General features: G+C 50.4%; 1 protein-coding gene across 1 annotated transcript in view; it reads left to right on the plus strand.

Moving 5' to 3' along the window:
• PSMD12 (proteasome 26S subunit, non-ATPase 12) overlaps positions 1-22,347 on the plus strand; it is a 181,876-nt gene that overhangs the window by 126,239 nt on the left and 33,290 nt on the right. Inside the window, exon 8 of the mRNA XM_085617265.1 lies at positions 12,627-12,739. Within this exon, the coding sequence (XP_085473391.1) occupies positions 12,627-12,739 (113 nt within the window). The remainder of the gene's footprint in view (positions 1-12,626; positions 12,740-22,347) is intronic.

Below are 22,347 nucleotides of genomic sequence, written 5' to 3' on the forward strand. Positions count from 1 at the left end.
CCCGACGCCGCAGGTCCCCGGATCAGCCCCGGTCCGGGCCTGGCGCCGGTGCGGCGCCGTCCGACGCCGCATCCGATACCGATGGATGAACATTTCATATACCGCTCGGCTCCGGTTATTCCCCATGTTTATTAGGAATCAGATGACGGGGGCGACTTGGAGGGATCTAAGGACCCTATGGGCAGGCAGGCCCATTTATCACTGGACTGGGCAGACTAACTCGGGGATGCCAGTGGACTGGACACCTCCCCGGACACTGGTTTCATCTCTCCTCCGACTGTGGCCTCGGAATAAGGTGCAGCTTTTTCAGTGGTGCTGCGCAAGGTGGCCGACGCCCTTGGGCTGGAGTTGCCTGCTGTGGCCGTGAGGACTAACCTCCTCACTGAAGTGCTTCAACCGCCAGCAAGCTCCTCGGAGCCTCTGCTGCAGTTCAATGAGGCACTAGTGGATGTTCTGCAGGGCACCTGGTCCAAGCCCTCCACAGTACCTCCTGTGGATCGGAACATGGGCCGGCGCCACCGCCCTGCTCCGGGCCACCCCAGTTTTCTGTCCCAACACCCCACGCCCGAGAGCCGGTTATCCAGGCCTCTACTTCCCAATCCTCCTTCCCGTCCGCTCCTCCGGATCGGGAATCCAAGAGGCTGGAACAGTTCGGAAAAAAGCTGTTCTCTTCCCTCGGTTTGGGCCTGCGGTCCTTGAATACCGTTTGCCTCTTGGACCGTTTCTCCCACTCTCTGTGGGATACGGTGGAGGACGTGCTGCCCCTGTGTCCGGAAGAGGCCCGGACACTGCTCGGCCAGGCTCTTGCCGACGGGCGAGATGCAGCACGACATGCTATACGATGTGGACTAGACACTACGGACTCGCTGGGTAGGGCGATGTCAACCACGGTGGCGCTCCGTTGCCACTCCTTTCTCGGGGGATGTCCAGATTACCCTCATGGATATGCCCTTTGATGGCACTCGCCTTTTTGGCGAGAAGGCGGATAGTGCGCTGGCGCGCTTCAAGGACTCCCGGGCTACGGCCAAGTCCTTGGGCCTCTCTGCCCCGCGACCGCAAACTTCCGCCTTTTGTGGCCAAGGAAGGGGCGCCCCCTCATGTCCGCCTAGCCACCGGCCGCAGACTCAACCTGCACGCAGTCGCGGACGTGGATTCCGCTGAAGCGGTACCAGGGGACAATGTGCCGGTCAGTCCACATCCACACCGGCAGCATCCGCCTCACAGCCCTCCTAGTCCGAGCTTTCAGGCTCATTCCACGGCAGTGGGCGGCAGAGTTCGCCATCACCTGCTCCACTGGCGTTCCATCACGTCGAACAGGTGGGTGCTGCAAATCGTCCTAAGGGGCTACTCCCTCCCCTTCGAGACGACCCCTCCAGCCATGCCACCGTAGTACCACCGTATGTCGGGGGATCACTTGAATCTTCTGCGGGAGGAAGTTTTTTATTTTTTTTTTTATTTTTTTTTGGTGTAAGAATTTTATTGCACTTTTTAACACATATACAACATGTCGAGAATCACTTATATTGCACTCGCCTACATCCGCCGTGGGCCGGCTACATGCAATCACAGTTCTCTGCTACAATGCTAGTTGTACACAGTCCATCAGCCGACATCCAGCGGACCGGCGGCGTGTTATCAGACGGTATGCAGTTGTGTGTCAGTGCTATGCTCGCTGCCTGGTACATCGGTAGTCTTACATTTTTACAGTTTTTGTTTATTTTATGCGCATTTTTGTGTTTTAAACTGAAACTTATCTTAACATTGCATTCCCCAACTTGTAGGTCTCCCCCTGCATCCTTCCCTCTGCGTCACGGCATCCTCCCTCCCAAGTGTCAGTACTGCACAACTGATCGCCCTGTGTTATCATTTGCAGTCTTTCAGTTTACGCAATTTCCGTTTCTGACGTGCCATGTTCAAGCAAATAGGCTCGTAAGTACCCCCAATAGTCTTTGGGCCTAGAGCCAACTGGCAATTCCTCTTCGTATGTGACGAGCGTATCTCGACAATACACCATGTCTTCAAGCCAGCGTTTAACCTCTGGCGCTCTTTTACTATGCCAGTGAAGCGACACCCTTCTTTTAGCCAGCAGTAGCGCCACAGCACAGAATCTACGCCTCAAAGCTCTCAGATGTGGAGTAATACCCAGCAGACAGACCTTCGCCTCGCACTGCACGCCAACCCCCAGCATTTCGCTCAAAACCTGTATGACCTGTTCCCAATATCCCGCCACTTTACGACAGTGCCATGCTAGATGCATGAAATCCGCGTCCTCCTGACCACACCTGCAACATTTTGAATCGTCCCGTAAGCCATGTTTGTAAAGCCTCTGAGGTGTGTGGTACACCTGATGCAAATACTTATAATGTATAATTTTCAAATTCCCGTTGGGTGTCAGCATACCCGTGAGCATGCAAGCAGAATCCCACTCTACATCCGTCAGGGGTTCTGCTAGTCAGGCGCTCCATCTGTCCTTGGCCTTGTGTGTGTTGTTCCCTACCGCCCCTTGTATACTCGCATACAGTTTGGAGACCAGGTGGGATGCTTTGGGTGTAGTCAGGAGTAGTTGTAGAGGTTCAAGGGTAGGTGGTTCTTCCGGATGTGTCGGGTAGTGTTCCCGTAGTGCTCTCTGCAGCCTATAGAAGTTAAAACTGAACAGCGGAGTTGGATTGCTGATGTATTGTAGCTTATCAAGTGTCTGGATTTCGCCATTTGTGTACAGGTCCCCCAATGTGTCTATTCCGGCCCGCCGGAACAGATCCATGCCAACCCTCTCTTGTGTTACCGAGAGGGCTGGGTGATGCGCTAGCGGGAGTGTGGGTGCATATAGCGGCAGGCAGCCTGCTTCCCTGCCCAGTAGTCTCCATGCCTCTGCGGTCGTGTTAACTGTGTTAATATCACGGTTGTGTAGCCTGGTGCGCTTATGCGTGAGCATACTGGCCAAAGGGACCGGGTCGGCGTCACCTGCCTCCACCGCCACGTGTGTCAGGAAGGGCACTTCGTGGTACCAGAAGTGCGCGTACTGCGCCTGAGCGCATAGGTAATATAAGTAGAAGTCTGGAACTTTGAACCCCCCCCCTCGCGTATGGCAGTGTCATTGTGCGTAATTCCATCCTCGCCTGTTTGCCTGCCCATAGCAAACTAAGGACTAGCGTCTTGATATTGCGGAAGACGGCAGCGGGAGGTTTTATTGGGATATTGTTAAACAAATATAGGAATTTCGGTAGAAGTACCATTTTTACAATCGCTGCCCTGTCCGCCAAAGAAAGCGGAAGTCTGTTCCATTTTTTAATTTTGTCTTCCAGGGCTGCTATCGCCCGCCCGTAGTTCGTCCTGATTACCAATTCAGGGTCTCTGTGGAACCATATGCCCAGATATTTGGTGGGTTCCTCTTGCCACTCTAATGGATAGTCTAATGTGGTCGGTCGTGTGCTGTCTGTTAGCGCCAATACAAGGGATTTATCCCAGTTTATCTGTAAACCTGCCTGGCGACCGAACTTTATATACTCTCTCAGAAGCGGATTCAGGTGCTGTTCAGGGTGTTTAACATATAACACCATGTCATCCGCGTATAGTGAGATATGTATGGGTCGGGAGGGCATTTGAATCGCAGAGTGATGGTAATGTTGCCGGATTTTGCAGGCTAGTGGCTCCAGCACTAAAGCGAAAAGCATCGGCGAGAGTGGGCACCCTTGCCGAGTGCCTCTGCAGATTTGTATGGGGTCTGAGATGTATCTGTTTACTCTGATGCGTGCTGTCAAGTTTGTGTATAGCATAGCTATCCATCTCTGAAATATCCACGGGAATCCCATGCGGACCAGCACTGCGTGGATAAAGGGCCAGCCTATAGTGTCGAACGCTTTAGCAGCGTCTAGTAGCACTGCCACAGCTTTCGTTTCCGGATCCAAATAGTGTGCTAATGCGAACAGTGTGCGAGTGTTGTGTGTAGTGGCCCTGTCCGGAATAAATCCCGACTGATCAGGCCTGATCAACAGCGGCATAAGTGGTTTAAGTCTGTCTGCCAGCAGACTAGCTATAATTTTGGTGTCTACATTTAACAATGATAGGGGACGGTATGAGTCACATTTGTCTACTTCTTTGCCCGGTTTCAGCAAAGCAATAAGCAAGGCTTCCCTCATTGACGCCGGCAGTGTCTGGGCCTCATGTGCCGCCCCGTACAAGTTCACTAAGTGCGGGGCGAGTAAGTCAGCGTACGCCTTATAGAATTCCGCTACAAAGCCATCCGGCCCTGGCGCTTTGTTGTTAGGTAAGCGCCTAATGGTGTCTGTGACTTCTTCTACAGTTACTGGGCGTTCTAAGTATTTTCTATGTCCATCAGCCAGCCACACCATCTCTATGTCCTCCATGTATTTCAATAATTCAGCCTGTGACGGTGAGGGGTGTGCCTTGTATAGTGCGCCATATGTGTTCATGAATTCCTGCAGTATACCCTTGGTGTCTGAGATCACCTCCCCGGTGCCAGTAGTTATGGACGTGATATTTTGTGGTGATTTGCCTGGGCATATCTTTGAGGCCAGTTCCCTGCTGGGCCTACCTCCTTCCCCATATCTTCTCGCAGTAGTTCGTTTAGACACATATTGCAGCTCTTCAGTTGCAAGTTTAGCATGCTCCGTCAGTAGTACCTGGATATCCCCCAAGATTTTGGTGTCTCCCGTCTGGGTGTAGGACTGTTCCAGTTTTTGAATGGCCTGTTCGCGTGTGTGCAGTTGCCGTCTGAGAACTCTGAGGATGCCTGAGGTTGTACTGAGGCAGACTCCCCTGATTGTAGCCTTAAAGGCCTCCCATAACAAACCCGGGTCTTCCGTTGTTGGGCCGTTAAGGTCAAAGTAGTCTCCTATTGCCTCCTGTATTGTAGTAACGTATACAGGGTCTCTCAGTGCCGCTGCGTTAAAACGCCAGGTGAAAGGCGGTGGGTCGTAGTATGGGACCTCCACCTCCAAAAGCACCGGACTGTGGTCCGATAGTGTTCGGGGTAAGTGAACAACATTTAATACCCATGAGAGTACGTCTTGTGTGCCCAGCCAGTAATCTATCCTGGACCAACTGTTATTCGCCGCGTTTATGTGTGTCGCTGTCGTTACCCCCGAGTTACGCGCCCTCCACAGATCTACCATGCGTAGGTCTTCCATTGCGTCCCGCAACATTGTCCTGGCGTTCCCATGATGTTCCGCAGTGTGTGCTGCTCTATCTAGTGCGTCTTGCAACGTGACATTGAAATCCCCTCCCCATATTACGTGAGGCGCCTGCATGTCCGTGATGGTGTCCCATACCTTTCTAAAAAACCCCGGATCATCCACATTAGGGCCATATGTGTTTACTAATAGGATCTGTTGCCTTCGAATCCTGCCAGCTATTGCCACGCTCCGCCCAGCCGTGTCTCTGTGAACGTCGGTAATGTCAAAGCCCGTACCGTTCCTAATCAATATGCTCACTCCCCTGGAGTAAGATGAGTAGTTAGAGTGAGTGACCGATTCAGCCCATTTAGCCCCCAGTGTGGAAGTGCCGTCTCGACCCAAATGTGTTTCCTGCAAGAAAACAATGTTGATTCGCAGCCTATCAAAGTAAGCAAACAGTCGCCTAATTTTCTTAGGGTTGCCCAGCCCTCTCACATTCCAAGTGAGTAATTTCAGCGAGTCCCTACGTGACATGCGTGTGTATAGGGTGATGGATTATCCCCGTCAGATGTTCAGTCAGGGTTCCATATCGCGTGTGCACTGTTTTATACCCTACGGTAGGTGAACGTGACAGCGGCATGCGTTGAGTGCAAACATTATATATGTGATAGTACCTTACCAAGGAGTTCGCCATGCTTCTCAGACACAGAGGTTGCAGTCGGTTAGAGTCCAATTCCCCCACCCTCCCCCCACCCACTTTAGCACCCGAACTTTGCCAAAGCCATCCCAGAAGTAACTGTAACTTCAACTGTAGTATAATTAGATTCAAAGTGGGGCGCACCCTCCTGGGGGTGTCGCCAGGTTCACACATCTCCATCCACATAGTGGATGTGGGCAGAAGTTTGAAGCATTAATATTGATTAACTTGCATGTTACCTTCCGTCCCCTCCCCCACCCCATACAAGTTTGCAATCACAACCGCCGGCCCGGCCGCCGATGCATAAGTGCGCCATGTCTCAAGTGTCCAGCATCCCGCTGTACACCTGCAAGGTTCCTTTACTGCTGTCTCTCCCAGCCGGATTGCATCTCCCTCTATCGGTGGACCGCCACCTCCCAAGAGGCTAGTGTCACCCAGTGTCTCGCGCCGTTGCGCCAGCCCTCCGCGTGTTGCATGTGCATTGTGTTCCCCATCTTAGACGTAAGTCTATGGCCACCAATCTCCTCATTCCCAATGCGTTCACTGTACTCACTGCGATAGGGGACACCTCCGGTGCAACCGATCAACTGTTCCAGGCAGGGAGTGTGTCATCAGTTCTTACTCCCGCACTCAGTGGGAGAGCAGGGTCGCCCGTCATCTCACTGGGCGCCTACTGCCACATTGATCGCAGTCCGCCCTGTGGCACTCGACGGCCTGTATATATCCACAACTGGGTGTAGAGTAGGTCTTACTTTTGTCGTCGCGCGTGGTCCCGTGTGTCCAGGAGTCATTCAACGTCGCTGGTTCGATCGGTCCTTTCCTGCGATTCCCTTCGCTGTCCCAGCTTCTTGACGTATTCCTGCGCCGCCTGCACTGTGGGGAGTATTACCGGCTTACCCGCTGACATGATCTTTAGTTTTGCTGGGTAGAGCATTGCATACCCTAGCCCCATGTCTCGTAATTTTTTCTTCACCAGGGCAAATTCCTTGCGGGCCATCTGTACCGCCATAGTGTGGTCTGGGTAAAATTCCAGGTTATTTCCTTGATGTGTGATTTTGCCCATTTCCCTGGCCATCCTGAGTGCTGTGTCCCCTGTCTCTGTAATTCAACATCCTCGCTATTATCATGCGTGGGGCTGCTCCCGGTTTAGGTGTTGGTGCCAGTGACCTATGGGCCCGCTCAACAAGGAAGACAGGTGAGAATTTATCGGCCCCGAAGATTTCTTTTAGTAGTGTCTCCACATAGGTCTCCATCTTCCCAGTGTTTGTGGACTCCGGAAGGCCAGAAATGCGTATGTTGTTCCTCCTGGATCTAGCTTCCTGGTCCTCCACCTTCGCTCGCAGGGTCTCAAGCGCTTTATCGTGACCACTGCACGTTTTCAACGCAGCCCTGGAGTCGTCTTCCGCTTTTGAGATCCTGTGCTCCGCTTCCGTCAGCCGTCCATCATGTTTCTCAAGCTTTGCCGCCATGGTATCGACCCTCAGCATCACGTTATCCAGTTTGTTGTTCATTTCTTGTAGGCTCTGCTGGATCGCCTTCAGGACAGCCTCCATTCCCGAGCCTTCAGACGCCTCCCGATCCCCCTCAGCGTCTGGGGTGGCCGCGCTATTTTTGCCTTGTTTGCGGGCCTCGAACTGTAGCTTGGACTGTTGTTTGTCCGTTTTACCCATGTCAGCCGCCTGTGTCCTGGAGCTGTGGGCATGTGGGTCAGCGTGGTACCTGGCTATCTTCACGGCTGCGGCGCGGCGGGCAGGTGTACGGGGTTACAGCCAGGCAGCGAGTCTACACATCAGCCATCCATCGGCTGTTGGCAGGTGTATCACCACCCCCAGCTTCGCCAACACTGGCCTCAGCAGCCGACCCAGGCTCCGTGCGCCACCACACCCCCACTCCCGCCGATGCGAGTATGAAGGCCCCTAGGTCCGCCGCCCCATCCCGTCTCCTGCGACGTAAGGAGGTGCTTCGTCCAGTGCCGTGAGGTGGTGTATTGCTCCAGTCCGAGGCCGTTGCGTCAGTGTCTAGCTATGTGGCGCTATGGAGTACCGCTTCAGTAGGGACAGGCCACACATCCCTCACCAGCAAAGATCGCCCTTCCAGCAACGTTGTTGTCGCGCCTGTTTCTCCCTCGCTGTTGACACCGCCATACAGCCGCGTTGGTATGTGTACTCCCGGGTACTGCCCACGTCATACCCCGCCACCGGCCATCCGTCGTGTGTCTTCCGAGTCCGATATAGCGGTGGTCATCTGGCTACATTCGCTCGTGCCTCCCTTCCTCACAGCATCTCGGGTCTGCAAGCCAGCCCCTCCGCCATTTTGTGGTCGCCGGAACGCACGCTATTTGCCAGTGCTTTTCTCGCGCCCCAGGGCTCACCTCCAGATTGCACCAGCGCCCCGTTGGTGGCGCTCCGCTTCTTACACCACGGCAGGTCCGGGCAGCCGCGGGCCGGTTGTTGGACGTTCAGAGGCGGCGGCAGTCCCGAGCAGTGGGCGCGGCCATCTTGTGTCGGCTCTCCGGTCCCCGTCCACTTTTAGCCGAAAATGTCCTGCCACGCCGCCGTTTCAGCCCCGCAACTGCATTTCCTTAGGCACCGAGGCGTCCGACTGCCATATTCGCCGTTTCCGCCGCTGTTGGGGTGGTTTAAGGGGGCGAAAGTCCGCTAATTGTCTTCCGCCCGGCGGAGCTGCCTTTCTCAGCCAGCCATTCTGCAGTGCGCCCTCTAGCGCCCCCTTCTGCGGGAGGAAGTTGCGGCCCTCTTGGCCAAAGGGGCCGTCGAGCGCGTTCCTGGTCCAGAAGTAGGTCGTGGTTGCTATTCCCACTACTTTCTGGTTCCCAAGAAGGGCAAAGGGGGCCTACGCCCTATCTTGGACCTCGGGAGCGTCAACGCCTTCCTCCGGAAGGAGAGGTTCAAGAGGCTCACCTTAGCTCAGGTTCTGGCTGCCCTAGTCCCCTGGAGACTGGATGGTAGCGTTGGACTTGCAGGACGCTTATTTCCACATCCCCGTCCTGCCGGCGTTACCTGCAATTCACGGTGGGTCAGGAGCATTTTCAGTTCACCGTGCTCCCCTTCGGCCTCGCCAGTGCCCCTCGGGTGTTCACGAAAGTGATGGCGGTGTTCGCAGCTCATCTGCGCAGATTAGGGGTTCCAGTCTTCTTCTATCTCGACGACTGGCTGTTGAAGGCGGGTTCGCCCCAGCAAATAGTCTCCCACCTCCAGACTACGGCTGACCTCCTGCATTTGCTGGGGTTCTCCGTCAATGTGCCGAAGTCGCATCTGAGTCTCTCCCAGAAGCTCCTCTTCATCGGAGCGGTTCTGGACTCGGCGCAGTTCCGGGCCTATCCGCCGGAACAGCGGGTCCTGGATATTCAGACTCTGATTCCCATTTTTCAGCCTCTATCCCGGGTTTCGGTCAGGTTGGTGCTGCGACTTCTGGGTCTGATGGCCTCCTGCATCCTATTAGTGCATTACACCAGGTGGCGAATGCGGGCTCTGCAGTGGGACCTGAAGTTTCAGTGGGCCCAGCATCGGGGCAACCTGTCCGACCATGTCTTGATCTCGGAGGGCACTGCGAAGCAGTTGGTTTTGTGGCTTAAGAACCGCGTTAGGGTCAGCGGCAGGTCCCTCTCCCTACCCCAACCGGAGCACGTAGTAGTGACAGATGCGTCCCTCCTGGGATGGAGGGGGGCATTTGGGGGAGGCGGAGATCAGAGGCCTCTGGTCTCCGGCGGAGTCTCAGCTCCATATCAACCTTTTTGGAGCTGAGAGCGATCCGACTTGCACTGAAGGCATTCCTTCCCGTTATCCGGTGAAGTGTGGTGCAGGTGTTCACAGACACCACCGCCATGTGGTATTGCAACAAACAGGGCGGGGTGGGGTCGTGGACCCTTTGTCAGGAGGCTCCTCGCCTCTGGACGTGGCTGGAACATCAGGGCATCACCCTGGTGGTTCAACATCTGGCGGGTCTCTGAATGCCAGAGCAGACTAACTCAGCCGCCGGTGCATGATGGATCACGAATGGTGTCTACACTCGGACGTGGCGCAAGGCCTCTTTCGGCAGTCTGGAGAGCCTTGGTTAGATCTATTTGCCACCGTAGAGAACTAGCAATGTCAGCAGTTCTGCGTGTTGGAGTTTCCAAGGCGGCACTCGCTCGGGGACGCATTTCGTCGCGAGTGGAGTTGTGGTCTGTTGTACGCCTTTCCGCCTATACCACTTCTGCCCAGAGTGCTGAAAAAGATCAGGCGCGACCGATCCCAAGTTATCTTGGTGGCTCCGGATTGGGAACGAAGGTACAGGTATCCCGAGCTACTCAGTATGTCAATCGATCCCCCGATACGACTGCCTCTTCAGGAGGACCTTCTGTCGCAGCAGCAGGGGACGGTTCTCCACCCGAACCTGTCCAGTCTCCACCTCCATGCGTGGAGATTGAGCGGCGACAGTTGATGCCATTTGACTTGCCTCCTGAAGTCTGTGATTTCATTCTGGCAACCAGGCGTCCCTCCACAAAATCGGTATACGCCTGCCGGTGGAACAAATTTGTAGCATGGTGCACAGCAAAGGCTGTGGATCCCCTTTCCGCCCCTCTTGCTGAGGTTCTCCTCTTTCTTCTTTCTATGGCCCAGCAGGGCTCTGCTCTGGGCACCCTAAAAGGATATCTTTCTGCTATCTCTGCTTTCTTACGGCTTCCTGATCAGCCTTCTCTTTTCAAATCCCCTGTTTCTCGTTTCTTCAAGGGCATTACTCACATGTTTCCCCCTGTCCCCTTCGTAATGCCTCAGTGGGATTTGAATCTACTCTTGACTTTTCTGATGTGCGCTCCCTTTGAGCCTCTTCACAATTGTCCCATTCGTCTTCTGACTCTTAAGACTTCTTTCCTGGTAGCCATCACCTCTGCTGGACTGGTGATTGAGCTCCAGGCTCTATCTTCTAAGCCTCCCTTTCTTTCTATTCATCCGGACAAGGTTGTTCTCCGGACTCGTCCTTCCTTTCTTCCGAAAGTGGTGACTTCCTTTCACATTGGGCAAACTGTCACTTTGCCCACCTTCTTTCCGCCTCCGCATCCTTCAAAAGAGGAAGAAAGGCTCCACCGTCTGGACCCAAAACGGGCGCTGTCCTTTTATTTGGACCGCACCAAACCGTTCCGGGTGGACGACCAGCTTTTTGTTGGATATGTGGGTGCTAAGAAGGGGAGGGCAGTACACAAGCGGACCATATCGCGGTGGGTCGTCTTGTGTATAAAGGCTTGTTACTACTTGGCTAAAAAGGACCCTCCTGTAGGGCTGAGAGCCCATTCCACCCGGGCCACAGCGGCGACTACTGCCCTGGGCCGAGGGGTCCCCTTGCAGGACATCTGTCAGGCAGCAACGTGGGCCTCGCTGCACACGTTTGCCAAACATTATTGCCTGGACAGCCAAGTCCGGTGAGACGGCTTTTTTGGCCGTTCTGTTCTCCAGGACTTTCTGGTGTGATCTTGGTGCGCAGACCCACCACCAGGGTTTGTATTGCTGGGGTATGTATACTAAGGTGAGGAATGTAACTAACGTGTTTCTTTCAGATGAACAAGTTACTTGCCTTCGGTAACGATGTATCTGTAAGAAACAGTTAGTTAGATTCCTCACCGACCCACCCATCCTCCCCGCTCTGCGAACCGTCATCAAGGTTTAAGGCTACCCTTTTCAGGGCCCTTGGTTTTTATGGCACCAGTGTCGGTCTCTTGCATGGCTCTGCGTTCCTGGTGCGGAAAGCTATGTACAAGAACTGACGTCAGCGTGCGAGGGCGGCGTCTAACTACTCCGTCATTCCGGCGCACGACGCTGACGACGGACGCGGAGCCGCAGACGACGCCTAGCGATGCGCAAGGGGTATTGCTGACGAAAAATCTTTCCGGATCCAGCCTGACGCCTGGGGATATTCTAAGTTGAGGAATCTAACTAACTAATGTTTATTACAGATACATCGTTACCGAAGGCAAGTAACTTGTTCTTTACAACTATGCTCTTGGAGCAAGTCAGGTGAACGCGTTTAAAAAGTGAAAATGCGAGGGACGCAATACAGTTCTTGTGTTGCAGCCAGAAACCCAGCAAAACAATAGTGTGCAGACACTAACAATAATGCGCACAAGAGAACTGATGAGTGGAGCAGGGCCAGTAGCCTTGAGTGGGAACAACACGCCGAAAGGAGGGACAAAATTTGACTGACCACAGAAATGAAAGGAATTTTGAAAGGCACACAGATTAACAAACGAATGAAAAGCGATAGGTGTGCTGAAACGCCTCAGAGGAGATGCAGCATGTCGAGAGACCGCGCATGCACTGCCTAGGCTTGACCTAAAAACTTTGTAGTTAATGCTCCGTATCCCCCTTTCTAGTCCTCCTGTAGCACTGCCATTTCGAAGGAGCTGCAGTCTCTGTTCAGACTGAGAAGGTAAAACCACCTTTTTTGTCTCTTTCCCGATCACTGCGCCTGGTTATCAACAGCTGCAAAGACAAATAGTCCATATCTCATTGTGCCCCGGGGGGAGGTTACCCTGCTGTGAGGAGCATCACCCCACACAAAGACTGTGTCTATAGAACAGAGTAGAGGGGCAATTGAAAAGGGAACCCACCTAAAATCAGTTCTCCTGGACAAGCTATTGACTCCTGTGCGTTGCGAGAAAATCAACCATGGGGCACTACGTGAGTGATTACACCCAGTAACCATGATGAATCTAGCAAGCTAACATTCTTCAAAAACGTTCATACAAATAATTTTTTAAAGTCTTTTTGTGTGTGTAAATTATGTATTTATTCTGTCTTATTTAGGCCTTAAAGAGTGCTGTGCTCTACGTTATTTTGGCACCCTATGATAATGAACAGTCTGATTTGGTGCATAGAATAAACGGTGACAAAAAGTTAGATGATATTCCGAAGTACAAGTAAGTATACAGTGGATTTCATTCATTATATAATTTTTCCAACCAATCACAAGAGTACTGTGTCACTGTTTGGTGCTTCTGGTGTGACCTGTTTACCCTGAAATAAAACAACTGGGTGTGTGGAGGGGGGGGGGGGGGCAGGTTTATTTGGGGGGGTGCGGGGATGGTATAATACACGTTGTGGTGCACTTTGTTAAACGTCCTAGTCTCTTTTTTCCACTTGAAATAACTGATTTTTAATTGGGGAGATGGTTGTGGTGTATTAAGTGGAAGGTATGGGGTGTTGCCTCTCATTGCATGTGCTTCGAATGTACTTGTCGAGTTTTTCAACGTTTAATAGGAATGTGTGCATTAAATCAGCCAAAATAATTGTCAAACTGATTTAGAATACAATGACTAAGTATATTTGAAATGAACACTTGTAGCTTGCCATGTTTAGTCTTAATAGACTGACTTTTTTCCCTGTGCCAACGGTAGATGGGTGTTGTGAGCATGTAGGGTGACATCGGTAATTATGATTAGTTTTATTCTTAACCCCCACTGCGTGTAGCCTTTGGCTAAGCACATCTGGAGGTTAGCTGCCCAACATGTAGTGGACAGCTGTTGAAGTAGGAATGTCCCCTAAATGGTGTACACACTTATTTCCTCCGGGGGTACCCAACCTTGTCTATTTCATAATCTTGTTTTGGAATTCTTGACCCCAGCCTCCCACTAATTTAGTGTGTGCACTAAGGGCTAAGCATGTCCCTTGATGTGTACACCAAGCGCATCTCCTTAGTGGCCTTGGACTACTGTCCCTGTCATGGGTTCTAGGATTAATATTTATATGTACACAATTTATAAACCAGTATTATTTAAGTTTAAAATCTAAGTTTTAATGGTACAGGGATAGTGCATTGTAGTAGTTTTAATTATGATCTATTTGTGATTTGCATATAGCATCTTCATGTAAATAAAAATAGTAAGCTTTGGCTTGACAGAGTCTAAAGTAGGAGAGGTTGAAGAGGAATAGGGTATAGAATTTGAAGAAAAGGAAATTGAGCTAGGAGATCTCAGTACCTCAACATCTCAGCTCACGCAGCGACCACACCAACACCACTCCTAACCAGCGTTCAACAGGCATGTAAACGATTCAGAGTACCAGAATGCAGATCATCTGCAAGGCGTAGCACTTCTTGGCTAGTCTTTATTTGTGCCAAATACTGTTGGAAAAAAGAAGAGTAACTTGTATGCCAAGGGCAAGACGTCACTTGGAGGGTAATGGACCAGTACCTTCTACACAAGCATTTCATACTTTAGAGGGCACAGTGCTCTCTTTCAAGTAGCAACAATTAAAGGCAGCAAGAATTTGAGCGGATGAAGGTCAAAACAGAATTACTGACCTTTTATAGTATGACTGATCCTTTAACAAAATTGTGAGGAGCACAAAAGGAAGGGAATGGCTGTTTTCTATGACTTGGCGGGAGCTTTACAGCTCCTGCCAAGCCTTAGCAAACGTTTCATTTCATGCAAGCAGAAGCATTCATTTCATCGCATGCAGGCATCCCCTCTCAGCGGAGTTCAGCACTGGAGAGGGTGAACCCTTGGAGTCTCGTCGGCCGCCATTCCCCGCGACGAGCAGAGGGACACGCCCCCTTTTAGGCCACGCCCCTTTTTACTCGTACAAAGCGCGCTGATCTGACAAGCGCCCCAGTTAAACTTGGACCCTCCTGAGGCTCAGCCGGGAGTAGGATAATTGTCTCTTTGCTCTGATTTTAACCTGTTGTGTATTACTTTTTAAAAAGCACCTACCCTGCTCTCTGACGCTGTTCATCGCATGCAGGCATCCCCTCTCAGCGGAGTTCAGCGCTGGAGAGGGTGAACCCTTGGAGTCTCGTCGGCCGCCATTCCCCGCGACGAGCAGAGGGACACGCCCCCTTTTAGGCCACGCCCCTTGCCCTTTAAACATGCGTATGTGCCGGAAGCGCAGCGGACGAGCGCAGCGGGCGCGCCGATTGCGCGTCGAAGGCGCGCTTAAGGCAAGCTCGTCTGCGCTCGTCCGCGATCACGACGCGGCCGGGGCCGGTCCCCCTGCCCGATCCACCAGTGATATCACCATAACATACACTCGGACTGAGTTGATGTCCCTGAGACCTCCCCCTTGTCTGACCTGCCGCTGGTCCATCCCTGACGCTCGTAGCCCTGCCTTTGTTTGTAAAGTCTGCCACTTCTCCCTTCCTCCCCTCGATGAGACATACAGTACAGCTCGCGCTCTGATTTCCACCCCTACTCGTGGAGCCTGCCCTTCTTTCACTCTCAGAGCTGCGCTGATTAACTGCAGATCATTGAGTAAACATGCCATCGACATCTGGCAGTCCCTTCGAGACAACAATTGGGATCTGCTTTTTTTAACAGAAACTTGGCTGAATGACCCTACGAATCCCACCATCACCCTCGCCATTCCGGAGGGTTACTGCATTGTCTGTGCCAATAGACCTAATGGTAAACAGGGAGGTGGCGTCGCATTAATCCATAAATCCAAATGGACGGCTACCTTCCCCCTATATGACCCTCTCGATTGTATAGAAGGCCTTCCTTTCAGTGTCCAAATCTCTCCGTCCACTTCCAGCTCGGGAATACTTGTCTACCGCCCTCCCCATTCTAATACCTCCCATCTGCCGGCCTTGGCAGACTATATCATCCAGCTTAGCACTCGCTATGCCAATTTCACTGCTCTAGGGGACTTCAATCTCCACGCAAATGAGGATTCCTGCTTGCACAGCCAAAATTTTATCTCTACGCTGGCGGCCTGTAATCTAGTGCAAATAATAGCCTTACCCACGCACAAAGCGGGACATACACTAGACATGATCTGTTCCAACCTTCCAAGTATTCGGGCAGCCTCCCCCATCCCGGTCGTTTGGTCGGATCATTTCCTCATCCCTTTTGAGATAGATATTTTTTGTTCCACTAGACCCTCTATCCCCCCTAAAGCATCAGGTAGAAACTGGAGTCGTATCACCTCTGAAACGCTCCAGGAATACTTAAAAAATTCCCAACCTATCCCGCCGTCTGATCCAGACTCTGGTATTGACCATCTAGATGCCTGGATTAGTCAAGCCCTAGAGGCTCTGGCTCCACTTAAATCTATTAAAACCTACAGGGCTACACCTTCTGCACCATGGTACTCCAACGAGCTTCGTCAGAAAAAGGCCGCGTGCAAATCTTTCGAACGCTTATGGAGGCAGAACTATTCCCTGGATAGTAAAACCATCTATAAGACAGCCCTCAAAGAATACCGTAGAATGATCGTGGAGCACAAAAGGGACTACCTGGCTTCCAGAATTAAACACGCTAATAACGGTGCCAGGGAGATCTTCAGCATAGTTAGGTCCTTTACGGACCCCAACGCGCTGACTCGGATTCAGCCTGCCTCCCAGTCTTTGTGCGATAAACTTTCACAATTCTTTGAGGAAAAAATAGAGACCATCTATTCCACTTTCCCAATTTCCACCAGTGAAGACCCGAAAGAGGAATCCACTTCTCACATGCCCCAGTCCCCCTCGCTGATTGACTTTTCAGTCATCTCCGAAGCCGACTCTATGGCAGAACTACTCAAATGTAAGTCTGGCTCGCCCAATGACCCTTGGCCAGCCAAACAATACAAGAAATTGGCCCCCCTGCTCAATCCCTACTTGAACCATATCTGGAACGAATCCCTAAGAATGGGCTGCTTTCCCGCCAAATGGAAACATGCCTCCCTGATTCCCATTTTGAAAAAACCAAATTTGGACCCTGACAACCCCAGTAACTACAGGCCGATCTCTCTTCTGCCTGCCCCAGCTAAGATCCTAGAAAAACTGGTACATTCCCAGCTGGCGAATTACATCGAAACCAATGGGCTCCTACATGACTCTCAGCACGGCTTTCGGTCGGGCCACAGCACGGAGTCAGCCCTTGTTGAAATGGCTGACTCGGTGAGATGGTCGCTGGACCGGGGGTCGAGGGCGGTGTTAGTGCTGCTAGATCTTTGAGCGGCATTTGACACCGTCTCTCATAAGATCCTGCTGAGAAGACTGGGAGACCTAGGCATTGGCAGAACGGTTCTTAAGTGGCTCGCTTCTTACCTATGTGACCGCACACAGCAGGTATATACCTCTCCTTACACCTCCTCAGCTAGACCACTCAAATGGGGAGTCCCCCAGGGCTCATCCCTGAGCCCGCTTTTGTTTAATGTCTATTTTACCCCCCTAGCTAAATTGATTGCGCGAACTGGGATTAAATCCACCTCCTATGCTGATGATATTCAGTTACTCTTTACCTTTGAGACTCCCTCCGCTTTTGCCTTTGATCCGCTGAAATCCTGTCTCAGAGACATCTCTAGTTGGATGGACTCTAATTCCCTCCGACTCAATGCTGGAAAGACAGAGATCCTGTTTTTTAACTCACCATCCCCTTTGGATTCCAATCTGTGGTGGCCAGCTGACCTGAGCCAAGCCCCCACGCCCAAAGACTTGGTGAGAAACTTGGGAGTGCGCTGGGACAATCAGCTTAGTTTTAACGCTCAGGTCCAAACAGTAGCAGCATCCTGTTTCGCAAAGATCAAGACGATTAACCGGCTTATCAACTATCTGCCGGCAGGCTGCCGTAAGACTGTGGTACATGCACTTATAACATCTCACCTTGATTACGCCAACGCACTATATCTTGGTATCACAGCAGGCCTTTGCCACAAATTACAGACTGTCCAAAATGCTGCCGCCCGGCTGGTCGAGAGAATCCCAGCCAGACAACACATCTCTCCCCTCCTCCGAAAACTTCATTGGCTACCGATAGCCAAGAGATGTGTATTCAAGGCCATGACGCTGGCCTTTCGTGCTTCCAAGGGTAATGGCTCAGCCCACTTGAAAAGCACTCTGAAGCCGTACGTCAAGGCCAGGACATTACGTTCTAACTCCCTTCTTCTCCTGGAAACCCCAAGATTCAAACGTTCTCGTACTGGAGGGAAAACCTTCGAGGTCTGTGCCACTCAGTGCTGGAACAAGCTTCCGATTACTCTACGCGCATGTCAAACTGAAGTGGCATTCCGAAGGTCACTAAAGACCCACCTTTTTTCCTCATAAGGTTATCCTCTTTTTCCTACCCTCACTGTCTCCAAGTTTTACCAGCGCCGGGACGCCCCGTTGGGGCAGCTGTGCGCTTTACAAAACACACAAATAAAAAATAATAAATAATAATAAGCATGAAAAATGCTCTTGCTTGCTGTAAGCGGAGCAAAATTGCTTTTACGCAGCGGGAGCTGCATGTTTAGCAACTCCCTACGTGTAAAAGCAATGCTGACTCCCGCAGGAGGTGGGTGGCTTGCAGGGACCGCTGAGGCCTTCTGGCTCACCCAGCAGTCCCCAACAGATGTAGAGGCTGGGTTCCAAGGGATGGGGTCTCCGTGTCCGTAATCGTCAGGGAGTGGGCCGCCTGTCCCCCTTAAACTTTATATATATTCCAATCGAAAAACGCCCACAATTTGAGAACCTCATACAGCGTGTCTAATTTCTTTATTTCGCCAGACAGTACAACAATGCAGACTTGTGTAGCGAAGTAGCAATATCGGCCAATGCAGTCACAACATGTTTCTGGTGCTTCAGCCCCTGATCACGGGATTGGCATACTGGGAGAAGTAGCGAGCAAGTTGCTTATTAAAGTATTCTTTTTTTTATTTTTTTTTATTCAGTCTTTATTTCGACATATTGTCATAAAAGACAAATTTAAAAACACATTTCATCATCAGATATATAAAAAGAAATAAAAAACACAATACATCATCAAGCACATCCATTAGAGCTACACATTTATGTTATACACAGAAAGCATACCACTGAAACCGAGAACCGCAGGATTTGAGTTCACTACATAATTAATATTCCTTCTCTCCCAATTAAAAAAATAAATATCTGTCTTCCGTAAAAACATGCTAAAACTTTAGTAATAAAAATAAGAATACCACAATTATACTGGATAAGCTTTTGGCGACTGGAGAGCTCTCAGTTTCCCAACTCTTATTATCCACATCCATTTGAAAAATTTAGCTATCGCTATCACCATTGTTTCCGAACAGTCAGTTTGAAATATTCTCAGTGCAGTAATCCCTGTCATGATACCCTTTTGAATGCAGACTGCTCTAATCCATTTATGACGGGGAGCCTTGTATTCTGGGCAGATAAACAAAACATGAGCTATGGATTCCGGGTGTGTTGTACAGAAAGGGCACATTTGGTCACTTTTACTAGATGCCCATTTACAGGTAACCGTATTCAATGGGAGGGTACCTACCCTAAACTGATGGAATAATTTCCTATCATGGGGCATAGTGATCAAATCCCAGTACAACTCATACCTAGGAGTGTGTTTCAGCTCCAAAAAAACCCTAGTATGCGATGGGGCAGTGTGTGACTGAAACTCCTCCTGGGATATGAATGACCAGTAGACCTCTTTTAACTGTTGTTGTTTGAAAATAATGCCTCCTGAGGATTATCCCGAAGATCACCCAAACCTAGTGATTTAAGAAGAATTTTAACCTTTCTAAACCATAAAATTTAACCCCCAGTGTCCATATCACGTGTTTCCAGAAGTGCTAGCGCATAATGATGCAATTCTGGGGTCACCCACAGTCTTCTCCAGTAGGCAACTGGTCTAAATCTGCAGATATTTTCCAGACTCTGACAGCCCAGATCAATGCGCAGAGGTACAAGTAGTGTGGAAAGTGGAAGCCCTGTTATACTGCGGAGAAATTTATTATGTGCTTTTTGTAAACCTGCTATATTAGACGACCCCCACAGTTCCGCTCCATATAGCATGGAGGATCTTACTTTAGAGTCGTAAATTCTTAATACTGGGGCTACGGGTTTAGTGGCTGACATCTTAAATTCTCTTAAAAGGGCACCAGATAGTTGTGCGTGCTTGGAGATTAGATGGGCCACATGCGGCTTCCACTGTAACCTAGAACCCAGTGTAATGCCCAAGTAGCTAAAACTATCAGTCTGCTCTAGTGGTTCCACATTCATAGAGACTCTGCCCCTAATGTTCCTATACCTGTGCATAGTCATAAATTTGGTTTTAGAAACATTAACAGAGAGGCCGTAGTCATAACAGAATTTTTCAAAGCAATCTATTGCCTTCTGAAGCCCTTCCTGAGTCTTAGACAATAGGAGGGTATCGTCGGCAAACATTAACAGGGGGACGGGGATACCATTCTGTTTGGGTGGATCAGTAGTAGAGTCCCTAAAATAATTTGTGACTCTATTTATATATAATGTAAATAATGTGGGTGCCAGCACGCACCCTTGCCGCACACCCCTTTCCGTTGGAAATCTGGCGGTCACCTGACTCTGGTTACCCCATCTGACCTGCGCGTAGTTATTTTCATGTAGTTTTATCAGAACCGCAAGCAGTTCTGATGGGATACCCTGCTCGTGGAGCGCTCTCCACAGCCTATCTCTTGGGACTAGGTCGAATGCCGCCTTTAAATCAACAAAGGCTGCATAGAGTGTATCACCCCCCAGAACCACCCATTTCCAGTATATAGTGAAAAATCTAAAAACTTGGTCTACCGTACTGGTCAGGGGTCGGAAGCCAGCCTGTAAGGTAGACATGACTCCCGAGTCCTCGATCCAATTCTGGACCCTAAGAAGTACCATTCTGGCCACAACCTTCTGAATGCAGGCTATTAAACTAATTGGCCTGTAGTTTCCCGGGTCCGCTCGATCACCCTTCTTAAAAATTGGTATGATTTCTGCTCCCCGCCATATGTCCGGCACCGTGGTACCTTTGGCAATAGTATTTGCCAGTAATTCGATGTAAGGGACCCAGACTGATTTGCTATGCAGAAACAAATCTGCAGGAATTTTGTCTAAGCCCGGGGCCCTGCCCTTAGGTATTAAGTTAAGGGCACATTCAACATCTTTCTTGGTGAACACTAGCGTGTTTACTAATGAGGGGCGGCTGAAAAAGGCTGGGGCAGGTATTGGGGCGTTGTTTGTGTTAGCAAACTGGGACTTGAAGTGCTTGACCCAGTGTTCTGGCGGGACATAATTAACCGGGATTGGCTTTTGATTCCCCGTGCCCCACCTCACAAGATGCCAGAAGTCCGTCGAATTTCTGGACTTACTGGCTGCCAATAACTCCTCCCAATATTTAGAGTCCCACGCTTTTTTCGCGGTGTTTTGTGTCCATTTATAATGGTTCCTTGCCGCCCGAATGGCCTCCCTATCAGTAGATCGTACTGCGTCAGCTAAGGATTTATATGCGGTCCTGCAGTTTTTATCATACCATGACTCCGATTTTCTTTTCCCTTTGCCAGGGTTCCTCTTCCTCGGAGTACTAAAATATTTACTTAATTTAAAAAAAAAAAAAGGGTCGAGTGGATATGAACTACCCTGCTGCAGTAATCCTCATAATCCGGCTCCCCCTGTGTTTCAGTGATTGCTTCTTTTACCAAATCATTCATTTCACTAATGGTTCCGGCCCATCTTACCCGCCGAGTGTCATTTGCCATGACGATATCATCTATTATATCATCTGAAGCTAACCCCAGCCCTGTATGAAGCTGTAGCTCGAGACTGAGTGGGTTGTGGTCACTTTCAATGCGATGAATTAGTCATATCCCGTATTGATGACCAGAATTCAAGATTGACCAAAATATAGTCAATTCTGCTGGATCTCAGTCCATTATTAAAAGTTGGATTACCCTGCTCATCCCCTCGTGTCCTACCGTTCACAGCTCTCAACCCATGTTCTAAACTGAAGTTCTTAAGTTGAAGGGCTGCCTGGGTCCACCGTGTGATAGGGGATATACTAAGGGGGGGAATTTGCCAACAGATATCCTCTGCCTCCGTGAGCTCTAGATCCATATGGTCCAGAGGCTCATAAGAGCAGTTGAAATCTCCGCAGATTAATATATTGGCACCACCCCTCCAAATACTTAGATAGTGTCCCAGTGCCACCACAACTTCTGACGATTTCCCTCCCGGCTTTCCCCTGGCATACACATTAAAAATAATGAGTTCACCAAATGAGGGAGATTTTAACTTAACCCCCAGAATATCCCTTGAATTAATTGCTAGTTGGGTAGTTGTGAATCCATCATCCTGTTTTACCCAGGTAGTCAGTCCCCCCCTTAGGTCTTCCTTTATTTTTTTTAGTTGCAGCTATTGCAAAATGGAGATACCCTGATCTATATTGGGGTTCTAATGCCCAAGTTTCTTGCATGTTGACAATCATATAGTTATCAATAAAGGAGGCCCAATCCCTGGATGCCATCTTGTTTTTAAGACCTGCCACATTCCACGAGACCAGAAACTGGCTCTCCACACTACTAATTAGGGGATTGTGAACATTTGTTGTAACTCCTGTGCTTCTAATGGCCTGCACTCCCACTGTCTCTGATCCACTGACCTCCACCGGACAACCAGATTTGTTGGCCTTCCCTGAACAGTCACTAGGTGAAAAGTGTCCTGTAACTCCAGGGAGGGTCTCATAGTTAATTGAACCGGAAGTTGTTGTACCACTTAAACGGCTACCTTGGTTGTCTATTTGTGTGCAGTTATCGAGATTAGTTGGGACATTAACAGTGACAC

This window comes from Triturus cristatus, chromosome 7 (genome assembly GCF_964204655.1).
Source record: "Triturus cristatus chromosome 7, aTriCri1.1, whole genome shotgun sequence".
NCBI lineage: Eukaryota > Metazoa > Chordata > Amphibia > Caudata > Salamandridae > Triturus > Triturus cristatus.